This window comes from Dipodomys spectabilis, unplaced genomic scaffold (genome assembly GCF_019054845.1).
Source record: "Dipodomys spectabilis isolate Male_0828 unplaced genomic scaffold, ASM1905484v1 ptg000241l, whole genome shotgun sequence".
Lineage (NCBI taxonomy): Eukaryota > Metazoa > Chordata > Mammalia > Rodentia > Heteromyidae > Dipodomys > Dipodomys spectabilis.
This window is the reverse complement of record NW_024870918.1, coordinates 611,054-630,694: the sequence shown is the minus strand read 5'-3', so window position 1 is coordinate 630,694 and position 19,641 is coordinate 611,054. Positions and strand designations below refer to the sequence as shown.

General features: G+C 43.9%; 1 protein-coding gene across 3 annotated transcripts in view; it reads left to right on the top strand.

Annotated features, from left to right (window-relative positions):
- Nucleotides 1-10,920, top strand: part of Rcl1 (RNA terminal phosphate cyclase like 1) — a 52,225-nt gene extending 41,305 nt beyond the window's left edge. For 2 of the 3 annotated variants that reach the window (XM_042699405.1, XM_042699407.1), the window contains one exon: nucleotides 10,026-10,920. In XM_042699405.1, coding sequence (XP_042555339.1) covers nucleotides 10,026-10,176 — 151 coding nt within the window. In that variant the 3' untranslated portion in view covers nucleotides 10,177-10,920. The remainder of the gene's footprint in view (nucleotides 1-10,025) is intronic. The other variant, XM_042699406.1, reaches the window with a different exon arrangement.
- The last annotated feature ends 8,721 nt before the right edge of the window (nucleotides 10,921-19,641 follow it).

Sequence of the window (19,641 nt, the reverse complement as noted above, 5' to 3'; positions counted from 1 at the left end):
AACAGAAAAGGTCAAAAGCTATGTACGTATGACTATATAAGATGATGCTAAGAGAAATGAACCCCAAGATACAGACACAAGAGGTTTTTTCTTTGTTGCTGTTGTTTTTAATGTACTATGTGATATTTTTTTTGTTTCTTTTGTATATTCTTCCCCCTATGGTACAACCCCTGCTGTCACTGTATTTGATTCTGGTGCCCTGCATCTTGTATATACGTTTTTCTAATTTGGACAGGGGAAGGGAAAATAACAAAATACTGAAACAAGGATACAGGTTGACCCAGTATAACAATGAGACATACAAGACACTATGTTGAATATGAACTTTACAACTTTGGGGTTGGTGGCGGGGGGGTGGGGGAGGAGTTGGGGAGATGGGGAGGGAAAGGGTAATAGTAAGGGAAAAACAAAGGGGGTAACTGCTCGATAGGACGTGTACTCATTACCTTACTCATGTAACTGTAACCCCCTTATATGGTATAAGACTGGGTCCTAGGGCACAGACAAATTACCCTCTGAGGACCTGCTACAGGGTGAAAAGGTGTAGCCTCTCCCCCTTCCCCAGTCCCGTGTGTGTGTGTGTGTGTGTGCGTGTGTGCGTGTGTGTGCGTGCGTGCGTGTGTGTGCGCGCGCGTGTGTGTGTGTGCGTGCGTGTGTGTGTGTGTGTGTGCGTGTGTGTGTGTGTGTGTGTGTGTGCGTGTGTGCGTGTGTTTACTGGGGCTTGAACTGAGGGCCTGGGTACTTTCCCATAGCTTTTTTTGGCTCATGGCTTACATTCTACCACAGAGCCACAGTTCCACTTCTGGCTTCTTGCTGGCTATTTGGAGATGGGAATCTCATAGACTTCTGCCTGAGCTGGCTTTGACTCAAGCTCCTCAGCTCTCAGCTTCCTGAGTAACTAGGATTACATGTGTGAGCCACCACCGGCTGCTGGCTCCCTCTCTCATCCTGTTCTTCCTTCCTCCCCAAAGCCTGGTTATTATCCCGCCAGTTCAAGTCCCTGTTCCCCAGTGTCTCCCTTTGGTGTTGAATAAATGACACCTCCAGCCTGTCCTTTGGCATCTGGTAGTAAGCCAGCACATGGAGAGGAAAGTGAGTTAATTTTCAGGAAACTTGTATCGTGTGTTTTCAGGAAACTTGTATCATTAAGAGCAAAAAGGGTTTCTTTTTGCTCTTAATCATAGTGGAGGATTCTAGCAGCCCAAAGTGAGGAGGAGGAGGAGAAGGAGGAAAACTAAGGTGGGATGTGTAGGTGTAAGTAACAACCTGTTTGTAAGAATGGTTAAAGTGGGGCGGACTCCATGGTTGGGACCATTGTGGAGGAAACAATTTATTCTACTTAGATTCAATAGCTGTGGACGCAAGAATCATATTCTTATGTCATATGTGGAACCTCGCATTTCTAAAAGCAGAAGCAAAACTTTGTTTGGTTTTACCAAGAATGTATTTCTTCTGGCAGTTTGTACTTGCTTGGATTTGTATAAATAGCTCTTTAAATGTCTAGTTACAGAACACTGGAATTTTTTCTTTCAGTGTTGCTTTCAAGCTGGAAAGTGTGGTTCTCCGAGTTCCTCCTTGTTTTCTCTATTCTTCTTCCTCTTGCATTAGGTAGCTGCCGTTGCTGATTCTGTATACTGCCCAAGAAAGCTAAGTTTTATATGTGAAATTTCCAAGGAAGGCTAGGGGAATTCTTTTCAGAAGACTAAAATAGTATTGGATAACACTATATTGTGTGGAGCATCTATTTCTGATACATTTGATGAATTTTTATAGGTGTTTTATAATTGGTGGTTCTACCTCCTGCTCAAATGGCTTAAGTTTACAATTTAGTGTGTATTTTTCCTTTATTTTAAAGTTGGAGAACGCAGTCATGACTTTCAGTGCATATCTTATGAAACTAAGAATGGAAGAGGTGGGGTGGGTTGGGAGAGAAGAACGAAAGGAGTAACACTGGCCAAAATGCATTGCATTTATAAACTGATGTGGTGAATGATAACCCCTTTGTACAACTACTTACAGATAATAAAAATATAATTTAAAACAAGTTAGGGGGCTGGGAAGGTGGCTCAGTGGTAGAGCGCATGTCTTGCATGCATGAGGCCCTGGGTTCGATTCCTCAGCACCACATAAGCAAAAAGAAAAAAGTCGGAAGTGGCGCTATGGCTCAAGTGGTAGAGCGCTAGCCTTGAGCTGAAGAGCTGAGGGACAGCGCCCAGGCCCAGGGTTCAGGCCCCACGAGTGGCCCAAAAAAAATTAAATAAAACAAGTTAGGTTAATAGTAAGAAAAGTACCCATCAACAAACACCTTCATGAGGACCTTCAGAAATTACAGTAAGAGACTGGCTATTAGTGCACAGGCTTTGGGGTCCAGTCTGTTTTAACTTAAGTTCTGGCTCTACTACAGAGCCTCAAGGGGATTGAGATGGTGTTCGGCATCTGTGAGCCTCAGTCTTCTCCGGAGCTAACGTGAGTGGTCCTAAGCTAAAATGAGCTCAGACGCTCAGTGCTCTTCCTTAGTTTGCACCAGACATCTTGCCCTGCCCCAGTGTAGTCTCTCAGTCATGTCATTTAGAACATGAGAAGGTAAACTCCCTCTGGGTGAATTCAGGCCTGAAGTCAGCTACTAATCTGTCTACACAGCTATTTATAATTCTATATACATTAACTGCTTAAATTCTTCCCGTCACATTACTGATCACACTACATGCACTTTATTTGCTATCCCTGAGAATTCTGAAAGGTAGGTGTTTAATATAGTCCTAGGAACTACTGTGTGTCAACCGTTGTTTTCTTTTTTCCCTGTTGTGCTGGAGATCGATGACAGGCTAGTGCTGTACGATTCCAGGGTACATTCCCAGTCCCCAAATTCTGTGTAAATGACCTGACTCTTCGTTTTCCGCATCAACCTTTGGGAGCGAGAGAGCAGGCACCGCACTGTGCTCCAGCTTCACAAGTGCTCAGTGAGAGGTTATGTCACACTCCAGATCTGGGCTGATTTCATCCAGCCATGCTTCCACTAGCCACTGCCCTCTTAGGCAGGAACTGGACTTCCATCCATTACTGTTGAACTCAAAACCTTTGCCTGAGGCAGGATGCCAGGAGAGGCCTTGTTTCAAATTCTGTTGAAAGTGATCTCAAAGATCTTTAGTTGGAAGTCTACCATAAACTATGCCATTTCCCCCCCTTCCTTCTGGAACTATAGCCCTCTCGATCAGAGTTTCTTGATCCACTCATGTGAAGCTCACCTGATTCAGTGTCTTCATTGCTTGTGATACTCCAATACCTTTGAGCCTAGAACATATTTGCCACATAGTAAAAGCAAATGATACTCGTACATTTTTTTTTTTTTAACACAGTCATGGAGCTTAGGGCCTGGGCACTGTCCTTGAGCTTTTCGCTCAAGACTAGCACTCTTACCACTTTGAGCCACAGTGCCACTTTCAGTATTCTGGTGGTTATTTGGAGAGAAGAGTCTCACAGACTTTCCTGACCAGGCTAGCTTGGAATCATAATCCTCAGATCTCAGCCTCCTGAATAGCTAGGATTATAGGCATGAGCTACCAGCACCCAGCATGATACTCTTACTTTACAGTAAGAAAGAATTCAGTGATTTGTTCACGGTGACTTTCTGACTAAACTTGGCTAGGACACCCCAGTGGCCCACCAATATATAGCCTTGTTCTGTTTCTTGTTGCTACTGTAACTGATATTAATAATGTCATTCTTGCAGTGGAAGTTAGCTGGGCTTTGGAAAAGCTGTTATAGATAAACATCAGCAATGTATGTTAAAGCTGTCATGTACTGACGAGGGAGATACATCAAGCAGATTCCTTTCCTGCCCCCAGATATTGCCTCTTAGCCTCCCATGCAACTCCGTACACTTGATACACAGATAATCCAAACTCTGTCCCATACCCAGGCAGCTTGGTTGGCCCCATGATTGCTCCCTCCACCCCATTCAGAAAAGGACCTGGAGAGAGAGGCTGTCATGAAAGTGCAGAGCTTGGGAAGACCTGGGCACTTGGGCTTCAATGGCCACGTTCCATTTACCTGTTGACCAACAGCTGTGGTAGCAATCTGCCTTTTGAAAATACAGAGGGAAAAAAAATTCCTCTGCTCCGGAAATCTCTGAAGCTTGCTCTCTTCAGGTTGATTAGGTTTTTGTAGAAAAGGCTGGGTTTTTTTGTTTGTTTGTTTAATTTTTGCCAACAAATCACTTGATCTTAAACTCAACCGTGGCTCATTACACATGTAGTTCTTCAAGTTAGGAATTAAAATCCTTCATACAAGAGTAACAGAGAAGCTCATCCGAGAAGCTATTAATTGCTGTGTGGGGGTGGCCATCTGTGGAAGGACAGAGTTACTTTCAGCGTATGGTGACCTTTCCTGCTCGTGTGGCTGGGTAGTTGTATCTAGGAAATGTGACTCTGCGGTCTATGGTGTGGGAGGGAAAGAACACCAAGTGTAGTGAACCTGGTAGGCCGGGTGCAGAGCTGCAGGTTGCAGAGAACGCATATGGACCAGAGCTTTTGTGCTCAGGGCTAGTGCTCTACCACTTCTGGTACAGCCAGAGCTCCATTTCTGGCTTTTTTGGTAGTTAACCGGGCTGGCTTTGAGTGGCGATCCTCCGCTGTCAGCCTCCTGAGTAGCTAAGATTTCAGGTGTGAGCCACTGGCATCTGGCACATTTTTGGCTTTTTAAACATCCTAGTTATTAGGAGACAAAAAGAGAAAGGGCTGGGGCATAGGGAAAGACATTCGTACTTTAATCCAGTCTGCCCTCCAGCATTCCTCAGGCAGACCGAAGAGTTGGCAGAACACGATGTTAAAAGTCACATTGATGGTGCTTTTTCTAACTGTTCCAAAGGTAACAAACACCCCAAAGCTACAAATATGTAGGTCTGTAACACTCAGGCCTGTGTTCCTCCCACCCTTCTCCAAGAGATCAAGCAAGCTGAGGCCGCCAGGAATCCTGCCAGCTGGGGAGGGTGACTGGGTGTTTGAGCACAGTGGCATGGTTCAGAGTGAAGCAGCTGGGTGAGGTCCTGGGAGAATATAGCACCCTGGGCTTGAATTCATCCAAAGCAAGAAAAGAGAGAACACGATGTTTTATCCTTAGAAGACCGAGGCGTGGATGAGTTGGCTGCCATTTTCTGTGTTGCTGTCAGCTGCAAGTTTGGCCCACAGATGTTTATTTTTGAGTTTGATGTGTTTGTTTTCTTCTTTCCCTGGGACAGGGTGGTAGGCTAGCTGAAATGGAGTAAGGGGAAAAAAAAAGAGGAAAAAAATTCTCTTGGTTAGTAAGAGAGGAAGCCAGCCAGGGGGAGAGCAGACTTCTCTTAAATGCTGAGAATGTTGAAATCATTTCTCAAAATTACCTCCAACTCCTAAATTCTGTTTGATGTCTCTTTGTTGAGGGCTTTAGAATGGGTTTCAGCTGTAGAAAATCTGGTCATGACTGCAGGGGGGGAGAGGGGAGGTAGTTACAGAGACAACTACACACAGGCATTGAATTAGGCAGCACAAGAACAGAATGCTTTTGAATACCCAGAAGGGAGGGAGAGGGGTATAGGCAAGACTGTAGAATTGCTGACCAATGGATGCTATTCTAAAGATCAATTCACTCCTTCCCAGATGGAAGTGGAGATCCTTTTGTGGGCATTATACTCACCTGACCACTGATGCCCCTCACAATTACTTCTGTGTGGATTTTCTGTTTTGTTGGTGGTACTGGGGATTCTAGGAGCCTCATATTTATATTAGGCAGATGTTTTGATGCTTGAGCTACACCCCAGATTTTCATTTTTAAGTTTATTTTTCAAATAGGGCCTCAGAATAGGATCTTCCTACCCCTTCCTTCCTGAATAGTGGGATTTACAGGTGTGCAACACACTTGCCTTGTTTTTGAGATAAGGTCTCACTAACATTTGCTGTAATCCAATCTCTAGTCCTCTCCCACCCCTAGTAACTGGGATGATAGATATTAGGTATTACTGACCCATTTGGTAGCCCTTCACATGCCAGTCATTTCAGCCCATCTTTGTGTCATTTTCCTCTTTTGAACCAGAAGGGCAGCAGCAGGAGACACAGTCATTGCAGTAGGCTCTGTACTTAGTGTGGTATATATACTCTTGAGTATTTCCTCTCTTCTCCTCTCCTCCCCTCCCCTTTTTGTGACTCCGTAAGTATATTTTGGTACATTTTAAACACCTTTATTGTGAAAGTATACAATTCAACCGCCTTTAGAATATTTACAGCGTTGTATAACCACAACCACAATCTAATTTTAGAAAAATTTTATCACCCCGGAAAGAAACTCTGTGCCCATTTATGGTTGCTCTCCAGCCCCACTGGCCTGCCTTTTGCCTCGGTGATAGATTTGTCTGCTGTGGCCATGTCATATAAATGGAACCATGCGAAACGTGGTCCCTTTCACTTGGCATACTGTTCACAAAGCTCATCCTTGTACTTCATTGGGCTGAATAACTGACAGAACGCATGGTATTAGTCCATTCATGCAATCCCAATGGTATTTGGGTTATTGCTCCTTCATAAATGCAATGAGTAGTGCTGTTAATGATTGGGTATCATTTTTTGTGGGCGTGTATGTTTTCATTTCTCTGGGGGTGAATCTCAAAGGGGAGTTTGAGTTATGGGAACCCACTGCTTAACATTTCCAGGAATTACCAGATTGTTTCCAGTGGCATCTGAACACTTTACCTTCCTACCTACCTACAGTGCTCGAGAGTCTCACTTCTTCACCTCTTCCTTGTTAGCAGCTGGCTGTTGTAGTGTAGTCAACCTGTTTGGTATGAAGTAGTGATCACCTAATGCGTTCTGATTTTCAGCTCCCTGATGACAAAATGATACTGAGTCTGTTGGTTATTCACATCTTTCAGGAAATGCCAGTTTAGATATGTTGGCTGTCCTTTAATTGCTTTGTTTTTGTTGTTGCTGTTTTTTGCTTTTCTGTTTGTCAGTCATGGGGTTTGAACTCTGGGCCTGGGCGCTGTCCCTCAGCTCTTCAGCTGCTTATGTGGTGCTGAGGAATTGAACACAGGGCTTCATGCATGCAAGGCAAGCACTCTACCACTGAGCCACCTTCCCAGCCCCCCTTTAATTGGTTTTTAAAGTTACATATGAGTTACTAAAGTTTCTTGTTTTTTTTTTATTCCCTCTTTCATTGTTCTGTTTGTGATGTTAATGTAAGGAATTATACATTTAAGAAATTCTTGCCTCACCCAAAGTAATAAAGATTTTTATTCCTGTTTTCTTCTATGAGTTTTATACTTACTTTTAGTTCCTACAATTAGGTCTCTGAGCTAGTTGAGTCAATTTTTTGTGTTGGATGTGAGGAAAGCACTAAATTTCTCTACCACTTGAGACACAAATCTGGTCCCAAACTTCATTCTTTTGTATGTTCCCACACCATTTGTTGAAGAGCTTATTCTTCCCAATCAAGCTGCCCTTAAGCATGTGAGTTTATTTATATCTTGACAGTTCTGTTCCACTGATCTTCGTGTGTACCACCTGTCTGTATGCATGGTATGTATTTTGATGGCACTGAGGTTTGAAATCAGGGACTTGAGCTTGCTAGGCTGGCACTGTACCCCCGAACCCTGCCTCCAGCCCTAACATTTTTTTCTGGTTATTATTGTTGTCATCTTGTTGTTGTTGTGCTGGTCCTAAACACTGCCCCTGGCTAGTGTTCTCCCTCTTGAGTGAGCCACTTTTGGCTTTTTAGTGTTTAGTTGGAGAGAAGACTCACAGACTTTCTTGCCTGGGCTGGCTTGGTCCTCAGATCCTAGCTTCCTGAGTAGTGAGGATTATAGACGTGAGCCACTAGCACGTCGCTGTTTATTTTTGAGATAGTGGCTTTTTCTCAGCAGCATGACCTTGAACCATATTCTTTCCAATCTCCACTTTTGGTAGTCAGATTACAGGTAGGGGCCACCTTGCTGTCCTCCATTTTTTTTAATAAGGCTCCTCAAATGGTTGTCCACCTAGCTGCACAGTAGGCTAAGCTAGGGAGAATCAAGGTTCCAGGCCAGCCCAAGCAACAAAGGTTCTTGAGATACCCTTAGAAAAAAATGCTGGGTGTGATGGCGCCCAACTGTCAGCCCTGCTATAGCATGAAATGTTAATAGGCCAGTCATGGTGAGAGAGAGAGAGAGAGAGAGAGAGAGAGAGAGAGAGAGAGAGAGACACAGAGAGAGAGAGAGAGAGAGAGAGAGAGAGAGAGAGAACTGAAGGCATAGTTCAGGTGTTAGAACACCTTTGTAGCAAGGGTGAGGCTGTGAGTTCAAATCCCAATATTGTTACAAAGATTAATATGTCTTTTTTTTTTTTTTTTGTCAGTCGTGGGTCTTGAACTCTGAGCCTGGGCTCTGTCCCTCAGCTCTTCAACTCAAGGCTGGCACTGTACCACTTGAGCCACAGCATCACTTCCGGCTTTTTCTGCTTATGTGGTGCTGAGGAATCGAATCCAGGGTCTCATGCATGCAAGGCAAGCGCTGTACCACTGAGCCACCTTCCCCGCCCCTAAAATGTCTTTTAAATGATGGATTCCATGTGCAGTTAGGTTGACAGCGAGGTGGCTGCAGTAGGGAGTTTGGCTAGTTTGCTTGGGAGGCGGCATAACGTGAGGTCTCTGTATACTCTGTTGTGGACGCACAGATTGTCACTGCTCACTAAGTCAGTGTTTGCTGAACTTACCTGGTAAGAATTGTAATAGAGGGATGGGGAGGGGACTTGTTTGCATGCGCTCCTTTGCACGGCTACTGTGTTCCTGCTGGTTGCAAACTGATTGTCAGCACCTTCAGGAACCTGTGTTAATGAATTCTCCAGGTGAGTCCTGGAGTCAGACTGACGAGGGCAGTGCTTAGTTTGCTGGGGCAGCCCATTAGAAGCGGTATACCTACACCGCAGTCTATCCTAGGGTCTTTAGGGTTGGTGCCATCCTTCAGTGGTAAGGCAGGATCACACAAAACCCTGCCATGAACTGTTTTTCTGTGACCGCTTTGAGCCCTTCCCTGACATTTTATTTACTATTGCTCCTTCCAAATCTGCATGATTACTGTTAACCCCCTGGTTCTTCCCCCTTGTCACTATATTTCATTTTCTTAGATCCTTTCAAGAATATTGAACTTTGCCATTTCATCTACACCATTAGATTAAAATCTTCAAACTAAGGATTTTCAGTTGGCTGCAGCAACCCCAGCACCCACATTAATAATGCCTGTACCAAGTGAGCATCCATCCAGTAGCATTTGTTGAGGAAATGGAATTGTTGAGGAATGAATTTGTTTTAGCCTCAGAGATAATCACCCTGCCTATTTGATTACCCTGTTCTTTCTACTCTATTCCTTTTCTAGGGTATGAGCCTGCTCTTCAGGCACTTCCTGCTCTTTTGCACTGATTATTTTGAGTTAGGATCTCACTTACCTGGCTCTACCCCTGCTTTTCAATCTGCTTTTCTACCTGAGCTGGCCTGGAGTGGTGATCCTCTTAGCTGGGATGACAGATGTATGCCACTGTGCCTGGCTATTTCTTGGTTTGGTGGGTCAGGGGAGTGTGTGTGTATCATGTCTGCCCAGCCTGGCCTCAAACTGTAGCCTTCCTGAACTCAGCATCCTGAATGGCTAAGATTATAAGCCTGAACCACCAGTACCTGACTTTTTTTTTTTTTTTAACCTCATGGTGTTTCTGAATCATGAAGAATAAATTGTCTGTGCACGGGCCATTCCGAATTATCGCTGTATTTAACAGCTGTGTGGGACTAAATATGTCATGTGCTAAACTCTAACCTGTCATTAATTTAAACGTATCTTGCTGCATTGTGTTCTCTTTGAAAACCAGCAGGCTGAACATGAGCCATTAGTAAATCCGTTCTGATTAGAAGTTATTCATTTTCATCTTTTTAAGTCTTGGAAAGGCAAAGCTTGGATTCTCTAAAGTTGGAGGAGGAAGGAGAATTTTCCTTTACAAATGATTCCTTTAACATTTTTTTGTTGTTTTCATTTGTAGGATAGAGTTTTTGCGGCACTTGAAGAGCTTTTTCCAGATTATGTTTAAAATTGAAACCAAACCCTGTGGTGAAGAACTCAAGGGCGGGGACAAAGTGTTGATGACCTGTGTTGGCATTGGCTTCTCGAACCTTAGCAAGACTCTCAAGTGACACCTTCACAGGAGAAGGCTGACAGACAAAGCAGAAGCTGCCAAGGACACCAAAGGGACCACATCCATGCCACTCAACCCAGGACAGGAGAGCCACTTACATTACGACTTTCTTGAGTTTCTACTGAAAATGTCAGCACGCAAATACAAATCAAGGGCACCTTATTTTCCAGCTGTTTCTCTGGTGCTGTTAATATTCTTCAGAGACTCAATCAACCAGAGTTCCCTGGCCAGCCTGGGGGAAGACTCACTGGGACAGCGTTTCTGTGTTTCCTCCAGCTCACAGCCATCTCTGGCCTTCTGTCCTGTGGCCCTCACACATGCCTGGGCAGCCTGGTACAGCTCTTTCTGCAAGGACTTACAACCTTTTGACCAAAGTTTTCCGTCGTAAGGACCAATGCCACAGTATATGGAAGTTTCATATGCATCACGCAGTGCTATGCAAATATCGGAAATTTCCATACTGGACTTTTTTTTTTTTCTTTTGTCTCATGAATGGGTTGTTTATCAAGGACATGTGATCCATTGTAAGTGGCTGGGCTGGAGAAGACAGTTAGGGATGTGTCTAGGTATTTTCTGTAGCACAGGTGTGCCGTAGATTTTCTTATTATATTCTTGTAATAGCCCCATCATGCAAATTCTTGTTACCACAAAAAAAAAACTGAAAAAAGGGTATTTTTGTTCTTTGGATATGTATAATGGAAAAATACTAGATCTCATCATTTAAAAGTCTAAGTGGATGACAGACTTGTTTAAGATGGCTCATGATTTAATTTGAATATGGTTCTGAGATAGGGCTTGGAGCCTGGCAAGAATGCATGTAGGGAGTACTCAGGACCAAGGACTGATTTGCCTCTGCCATCTAATAGTCTATATTTAGTTTGTGCTGGGTTATAGTTGGCAGAGGGAAAAGTCTAATGGTATCCTGCTCCTGGGGTGGTCTTTGTCTCTTTTTTTTGTTTTGTTTTGTCAGTGAAAAGAGCTGGAGGAAAGGGTATGTTCTCTGGGATGTGGGAGTGTGGGAGGAAGCAGAGTTAGAAGGCCAGGCCATTCTGAATTCAGGTACTCTGTGGAGAGCTTCCCATATTGTATTGGTGTTCTTTTGATACATAACAAATGACCACAGACTTAGCAGCTTAATAACAATGCCTGCTTAGCCTTTCACAGTTCTGGAGGTTAGACGTGAGGTGAGTGAGATTGGATTCTCTGTGGTCTTTCACAAGGCTGGTGTCATTATGTCAGCAAGGAAGGGCTCTCACTTGAAGGCTTTGGGAAGGGATGTGCTTTCCAGTGCATTCAGGTTGAAATTCAGGATTTGGAGTTGCAGTTCCCATTTCTTGGCTGGCTGTCAGTTGTAGACAATCCTCTGCTTATATAGAGGTGCTGTACCCATATTTCCATTTACCTCCAACTATATAGCCGACAATAGTGCACTGAATACAGATTCATGCTGCTAATCTACTACCTTTTCTGTGATGTTGGCTAGAGGAAGCATGACTTCTAAATGGCTCAGTACAATTATGTATAGTCTGGGTGAGACTACTTTTCCTATCGTAAGGCCAGCTGATCACAGAGAATCTGCATCAGTGTTGGGACAGCCAGGGTTGTAAGTAAGTGGATCGTCATCTTAAGAGTTCTGCCTAGGATTTTCCTAAGCCTCTTTGTGCTTAAGGCTAGCGCTTTACCATTTGAGCTACAGCACCACTTCTGGACTTTTCTGAGTAATTTATTGGAGTTAAGAGTCTTGTGTACTTTCCTACCAGGGCTGGCCTTGAACCGTGATCCTCACATCTCAATCTCCTGAGTAGGTAGGATTATAGGCGTGAGCTACCAGTGCCCTGCTATTGCAATTGTTTTAATACCACTGCTGGGTTAGCTTAGCTCTGCCCACATGGAACTCAGGTGTAGAGCTAAGCATCATGTTGCTTTGGACTGTTACATGCCATCCAACACTAGGGGCCTCCTATTGTTCAAAAATGCCATCCCCAAATAGGGGCCTCCTGTGTTTTGATATGAGCTGTGGAAATGGTCGGTTGAGTGGTAGGCATAAGCCAGATTATTGCAAGCAGCCGTAGAGAAGGTATGTGCTCCTGCTTTAAAACCCAGTAGTGTCTGGGGTGGGTCCCAGCCCTCTATCTGGCAGAGCTGCTTCTGGAGTAGTGCCCATATTACTCTATAAAAAAAAGGGCAAATACAACTTTTTTTTTTCTTTTGGGACAGGATCAATCTTTCTGTGTAGTTCAGCATGGCCTTGAATTTGTAACCTCCTGCTTCTGTCTCCTGAGTATTACTACTATACCTGGCTCACAAATGTAACATTTATTTAAATAGCTTGCTTGTCACCCTTCTCAGATTATCAGGAGAATACCATTCCTTGAATAGAACTCATCCTTTGCTGGTTGCTGGTGTGTCCTGGAGATACTTCAGCTCCTGCAATCCCAATCTCTCCCTCCCTGCCCCCATCTGTCTGTCTGTCTGTCTGTCTTTCTCTCTCCCTCTCTCTCTTGTACCCAGCTTTGTTTCCTCTTCATCCAACTGCTTGCCAAGGGTAGAGAGATTCCAGCATTTGAGGTGTGTGTGTGTGTGTGTGTGTGTGTGTGCGTGTGCGTGTGTGCGTGCGTGCGTGCGCTTGTCTGTTCGTTCCCCTCTGTTGACAGATACCCTTAAATCACAGCAACAGTTAGTTACTCAATGGTAAGGTTTCACCTCTTTAGGAAGAAACTTTGGGGGCTGGGAATGTGTCTTAGTGGTAGAATGCTTGCCTAGCATGCATGAAACCCTGGGTTTGATACCTCAGCACCACATAAACAGAAAAAGCCAGAAGTGGTGCTGTGGCTCAAATGGTAGAGTGCTAGCCTTGAGCAAAAAGATCCTTAGGGACAGTGCCCAGGCCTTAGTTCTAACCCCAAGACTAGCAAAAAAAAAAAAAAGTGTGTGTGGGGGGGTGCAAATACACCTGTTGTGTGTCATGGCAGAATTGCTGTGTTTACCTGTCTATGGAATGCATGTTCTGCTTCTATTTTTCAATAGAGGGGGCCAGTCTCTGTCACCATTACTCTACAATGTTTCTCAAAACCCCTGGCCAGGATGGGAGGAAGCTAGAGCACTGGGGCATGGCTGGGAAGATCCCCAGGAAGACCTGCTGAAGCCCAACTAACTTGTCAAGGCAAGCAGCTGAGCGTCGTGGGTTGCGGTAATAAATTGTATTGGATTGTTATTACAGTATTGTTAAGGGGTTACCATTTCATAAGTCAGGTCAATGAATGCATTTCTTTTTTTTTTCTTTTTTTGGACCATGTCACCCCTCTCTTTACTTTCCCCTACCTTCCCCTGTGTTATATTTTTTAAAAGCATTTTTTTGTAGAAAAAATAAGTAAAGGATGACTTATAAAGGCTAAATGCAACGCGACACCTGCCTTTTCTGACTGTCACCCCTGTAACATAAATTGGCCAGTCCCCTTTCCATCTTTATGGTGGGAGGCCCCTCCATGAGGCCAGGGCTACCGCTAAGTCCCAGGGTCACCAAGCAGAATTGTTGAGTGTCCTAAAGACAAGCAAAGGAAGTAGGTAGGATGGGGTCCAGGAGGCTAGAAGAACTTGGTGTAATCATAGGGAGAAGCCATGTGCTGGTGGCTCAAACCTGTATCAGAGATTAAGGTTTGAAGCCAGCCAAGGCAGACATGCCCAAGAGACCCTTAACTTTCAATTAGCCAGCAAAATGCTGGAAGCGGTAGAGCACCAGCCTCGAGCCATAGTTGAAACCCCCAGTACCAATGTGTGCGCACACAAAATCATAGGGAGATAGAGAAACGGAAGCACCAACGTTTTGGCAGCACCTTCAGGTGATGGGTGGTAAGATTCGCCTGGGTGAGGGAAACTGGGTAGGCTGTAGGACAGGATTGGTTAGGGCTTTGGTCACAGGTGTGAGAAGAATGGGTTACATAGTTTTCAGTTGCACACTGGGGGAAGCTGAGGACATGCCACATGAACCTTAGTCAGATCTTCCCCATCCAGAAGACTCCGGCCTGATTTTTAAGAAGTGACTAATAGTTCGTGGGAATGTGAGGATGCAGGCCAGGCCTTTTTGTACGCTCCTTGGCCCCATCGATGAAGCCATTTGTGGAACAATTTATCCATGTTAAGACATCTAATGGAACCACATCACTCACTCAAATGAGTAGAAGCTGTCATTTTGTCGAGCATAGCGCCACTCCAGTTCTTAGTCATAGTTGGTTCATACCTGTCAGATTTCTGACTCCAATCTCGTGCATAGGCCTTGAGTCAGTACCTGATCAAATAGGGGTTTCTGATAGTTGTCATTCTCTGAAAAAGGAAGGCATACTATTCTCTTATTTTCCCCATTCCCAAACCCTTTAAAGAAGTTTGCACTCACAACTATTTCGGCTGAATTGTTAATAATTTCTCCAAATGATATGTGCAAACTGATGAAGATGGATTATTTTATAGCAGTGCTACATGATGATTTCACATGTCTTTATTCATGGTCCCTATTGTGGAGGGAAAACATGAGTGGAGGCCATTTTTCCCCCCCCAGTCCTGGGGCTTGAACTCAGGGCCTGGGCACTGTCCTTGAGCTGATTTTGCTGAAGACTTAACACTCTACCACTTGAGCCACAGTGCCACTTCCAGCCTTCCTGTTTGAACCCAGGGCTTCATGCATGCCTGGCTTACTATGTGAATGGATGTCACTTGAATTTTGTCAACTTGCTTCAGGCTGGATATTTTAAGAGTTGAATGTACTTGGCGCCTGGATACTCCCACGGTCTCTGCTCTCTGTTTTAACCTTTGTTGACTACTTCATGATTTTACCTACTGGGCAATTGAAAGCCTTGTACCTAAAAATCTGCAAGCTTTGAAAGACTTATGAAAGTATTTTCAGGGAGCCAAGGTTGTTTTTTCTTTCTTCTTTAAAGAAACAGGAGTAATTAAATATATAAAGTAAAATAAAATGCTTTCTAGCTTAATAGTTAAAACGCTGGAAACCACATGAGTGAGTGTGTTTACAAAGACTTCAAAGGTACAGCCAATGATGGACAGGGAATCATAACTAATCATCTCTTAAATGAGCTATTGACCATTGTCAAGCAAGTTTGAAAGGTAGGACTAAAAAGTTTTCGGTGACTTTGACTATGACTCCATATTAGTATCTATGGTGTGATAATATTATTGTTAAAAGCCAAGAATGTTGATCTAAGGCTTTCCCTTCTCTCATTTTTTTTTGGTCAGTTGTTTGGCTTGAACTCAGGGCCTGGGCACTGTCCCTAAACTCTTTTACTCCAGGCTCGTGCTCTACCACATTGAGCCACAGCTCCCCTTCCTGTTTTCTTGTGGTTAATTGGAAGTAAGTCTTACAGGGACTTTCTGGACTGCTTTGGCTGGCTTTGAACTATGATCCTCAGATCTCAAGCTCCTGAATGGCTAGGGTTATATTGTTTTGTTGTTGTTTTTAAGGCTTATTATCAACAAATGAGTCATTATTAAGGAAAGCTTTTGTTTTATGAACATACACAGAATGTTGTGGAAATAACAGGCTTGGGGAGTAGTAGACCTATGGTGGAATCTAAACAGTCCATGGTCCTTTATCTTTCTGATGCTTGGTTACTTCATTCTTCATTTGAAAATGAGAATGAACCATGTGCCTCACCCCACACTGGTGTTGAGGATTTATTAATTAAACACAGTGGTTGTGATTAGGATTCTTTTGGGTTGTCTTTGGTAAAGATTCAGAGCAGCCTGCCACCTAGTAGGTTAATGTCAGCTTCAGTCATAGGATTTATCTTTACATCTAGTACTTGAATGTCCTAATCAAGAAGATAGGATGCAAGCTACGGCACCTACATGTGGTTTGGGGTCAAACTGTCCCTTGACAAGTGTGACATTTAAAAAGAAAGGCCCACAGGCATTTCAGTGAAGTATGCCATGTTCTGACATGGAGTGCTAGCATTGATGCAGTCTAGGCAAGAGTGGAAGGTCTGGCTGACCCCAGGACTGTCTGGTCTAGAGCTCTGTGTAAGCCAAACTAAGCTTTAAGGAACCGCAGGCTTTCCAACAAGAAAGAAAAAGAAGCAGGGTGTTTAGTTGCCACTTGGGAGATTTTTGTGTGAGTCTACTTTGCCTATAGCCTGTTTGGTGCAGCATGGAATAACATAGAAATAAGGTTGGACACATCCAAGGTTTCTGTAAGGGCCACCTTTGAGCAAGTCCTTCAGCCTTCATGCTTTGAACAACAGTTATGCATACAATTCAAGCCCTGGCACAGACCAGGCATTCATAAACTGAGTTGCCTTGTTGACAGATGGTGGAGTAAAAGAGATTGGTTTTTCCTGAGACCAGAGATTTTATGATAGGGATATGGAAGTCCAGTAAGGGACAAGTCCTCAGGCTTTGGCCTGAGTAGAGTGTAGTTGCCAATGAGAAATCGAATAAATTGACTCAAAAGGCGTAGTTCTCTTAAGTAGTGCATTTGACTTCAGGTTTAGCTGATTATCCAAGGTTCAAACAATGTCATGGAAATTCAACGTTCTCCCATGTCACAGCTCTGCTCTTTCACGGGTTATCCCTCTTCTCCAGCAGTGTTGATCTTCATATTCTGCTTTCTATTGGACTCAGAAATATACCCAATACTTTGAAAAAGAAAATTTCATCCCCTTGCTTTGAGTCTCCGTGCAGAACACGATTCCTAAAGGAAGATGTGAATGCTTTTATACAGAAAGAGAAATGGATACTGGCAGTGGTCCAGTGTGGTCCACTACAGACCACACTGCCTCATCTCTAAATATTCTCAGAGAGGTAGCCCTCAACTGGCTGCTGACCACCATCTTTCTCCACCCAGAATCTTTCGAGCATGATGGTAAAGAATTGGTTGCATAAGGATGAAATGAGTTTAACAATGTCCAACATAGATGGGTCATTGTGAGCCAGGCATGGTGGTATGTGCTTTTACTCTCAGCTTCTCTGGAGGCAGAGGCAGGAGTCTGAAGTCAACTGGGGCAAAATTTGCAAGACCCTTTATCAAAAACGACATGAAAACGAAAGCGCTGGGTGTAAAGCTCAGAAAATAGTGTTTGCCTAGCATACACAAGGCCCTAGGTTCAATCACCAAAAGACAAAATAATAATAATAACATTAATAGTAAGCCCAAAACCCAGAGAGCCAAAGATCACATAGGTACTTGCTAAATGTGATCCTCTCCCCCCCGCACTCCCTCCCCCCACACCCCGGGTCGGTCATAGGGCCTGAATTCTGGGCCTGGGCGCTGTCCCTCAGCTCTTCAGCTCAAGGCTAGCGCTCTACCACTTGAGCCATAGCTCCACTTTCAGCTTTTTCTGTTTATGTGGTGCTGAGGAATCAAACCCAAGCCCTCATGCATGCAAGGTAAGCGCTCTACCACTGAACCACCTTCCCAGCCCAATGTGATCATTTTAGCCAGTGGTATTTTTGATCATGAAAAGAGAGCCGCATCTGGATAAGCATCCACAGATAGAAGTAGCCATGACCCGTTGAAGCTATGGGAGTAGCATGTGCCAGGTACCTGGCCAAAGGGAAGAAGGCCACCCTTCTGTCTCCATTACAGTTTTGCCTTTCCCAGCTTCTGGAAAGACCTTCAAGAGTTGCAGGTTTGGGGGAGGGTGACGGGGACTATTTCTCTGGAGTGTAACATGTTGGCTGCAGCGTAACTGGAAGAACAATGGAGACCTTCAAGCAGCAACAAGGCACAGGGTAGAAATGAAGAAGTGTGTCTCCTATTTCCAAGTAATAGTTATATATATTAATATATATTAAATATCCCAGATCTTTTTTTTTCCTGTAATATTTTCATCAGTTCTAAGGCAAATAAAGACTTAGGAGTTCTTTTTTTCCCCTCTACTCTACCCTCAAAGCAAATAGCACATAACCAACTTGTGATGGGGCGTTGGATGGGGTACCAAAGGTGGAGGGAGGCCTGCTTGCCATGACACCTGCCAAGAAGCTTGGCCCTCACCTGTGGTCTCTCTTACAGCTGTGGCACCAGAATCCTGGCACGCGCAACCTCCAAATTCATGTCTCTTTAGCCACGTGGTGCTTCCCAGAGAATGTTCTGTGGACACTGGCATCGTGGTATGTTTTCCCTGGAAATGACTTAGAATATGCCATCTCCATCCCCGGCCCGGAAAGTCACATTGTACAATAACGTGAAATTTTTAAAAAATCCTAACCCACCCACTTTTCAAACTCACTTGACCCTAGGAATTTTGCCACCCGGAAAAAAAAAAAAAATCAACAGTGTTAATGTTGTGTAGCCCTTTCATTCTGCAAATGCCACGTTGGGGGTTCCTGGCCTAGTAGGATTCTTATGGAAAATTATATATATATATATTCTTTATGTATAATTATACATATATTCTTTACGTGTATATATATATATATATATATAGATACACACACACACACATATATATATATATATATATATATATATATATATATGAGCTTTTTTTATATTTGAGCTTTTTTGCTCAAGGATGAGGCTCTCAACCACTTGAACCACAGCCCCACTACCAGCTTTTTGGTGGTTAGTTGGAGATAAGAGTGTCAGGGACTTTTCTGCCTGGGCTGCCTTTGAACCACGATTCTCAGATCTCAGCCTCCTGAGATTATAGGCACGGACTACTGGCACCCAGCTTTTTTTCCCCTCCTGTTTGAGCAAAGGTGTCACTATGTCATCCAGGCTGACTTTGTACTTGTGATCTATCTCAGCCATCTTGTACTAGGATGATAGGTGTGTTGTATCACCTTGCCCGGCTTACAGTCTCACAATCTTGGCTGGGGTATTTGTGAGAAACTGGGCACCGGAGGGGACTGAGGTGGAAAGCTGAGATGCATAACTGACCATCTGGCCCTCTTAATTTCCACAGCCCCCAAACATGCCTTTTAAATCAGTAGCCACTAGCTCCATCCAGCCCTATTGCATTTTCCCTTACCTGGGCTTCCTGGAATTAGCAGCATCATGCAAGTGGATAGGATGGGAACTTTCCACCTATTATGTAATTATTATATATTTTTTTAGATTAATACTGCTCTTTTCCTAGTGGCTTGGAGGCCGAACATGGCAGTAGAGTTCACCTTGGTCCCTTAGCACTGTGTTAGAAGAGATCAGGGAGAATACTAGGGAAGGGAGGTTTCTTTTTCTTCTTATTTAAGGAGGTGTATAAAGGAGTTGCCATTCAACCATTTATGAATACTACACGCATCTTGGCCAGTGTCATCCCTTTCATCATTCTCCCCCATCCCTCTCATCATTCCCTTCCCTCAGTTTTGTAGGATATGCATTGAATTTTATGGGAAGGTGAATTTTGTTTGTTTTCTCTTTAAGTCCTTTGATCATTCTCCAGGCCAAGCCTACGCCTCAGAATTCCTAGGTTTGCATGGAAGTCAGTCTGGGGAACCATCTACCAGCAGATACCAA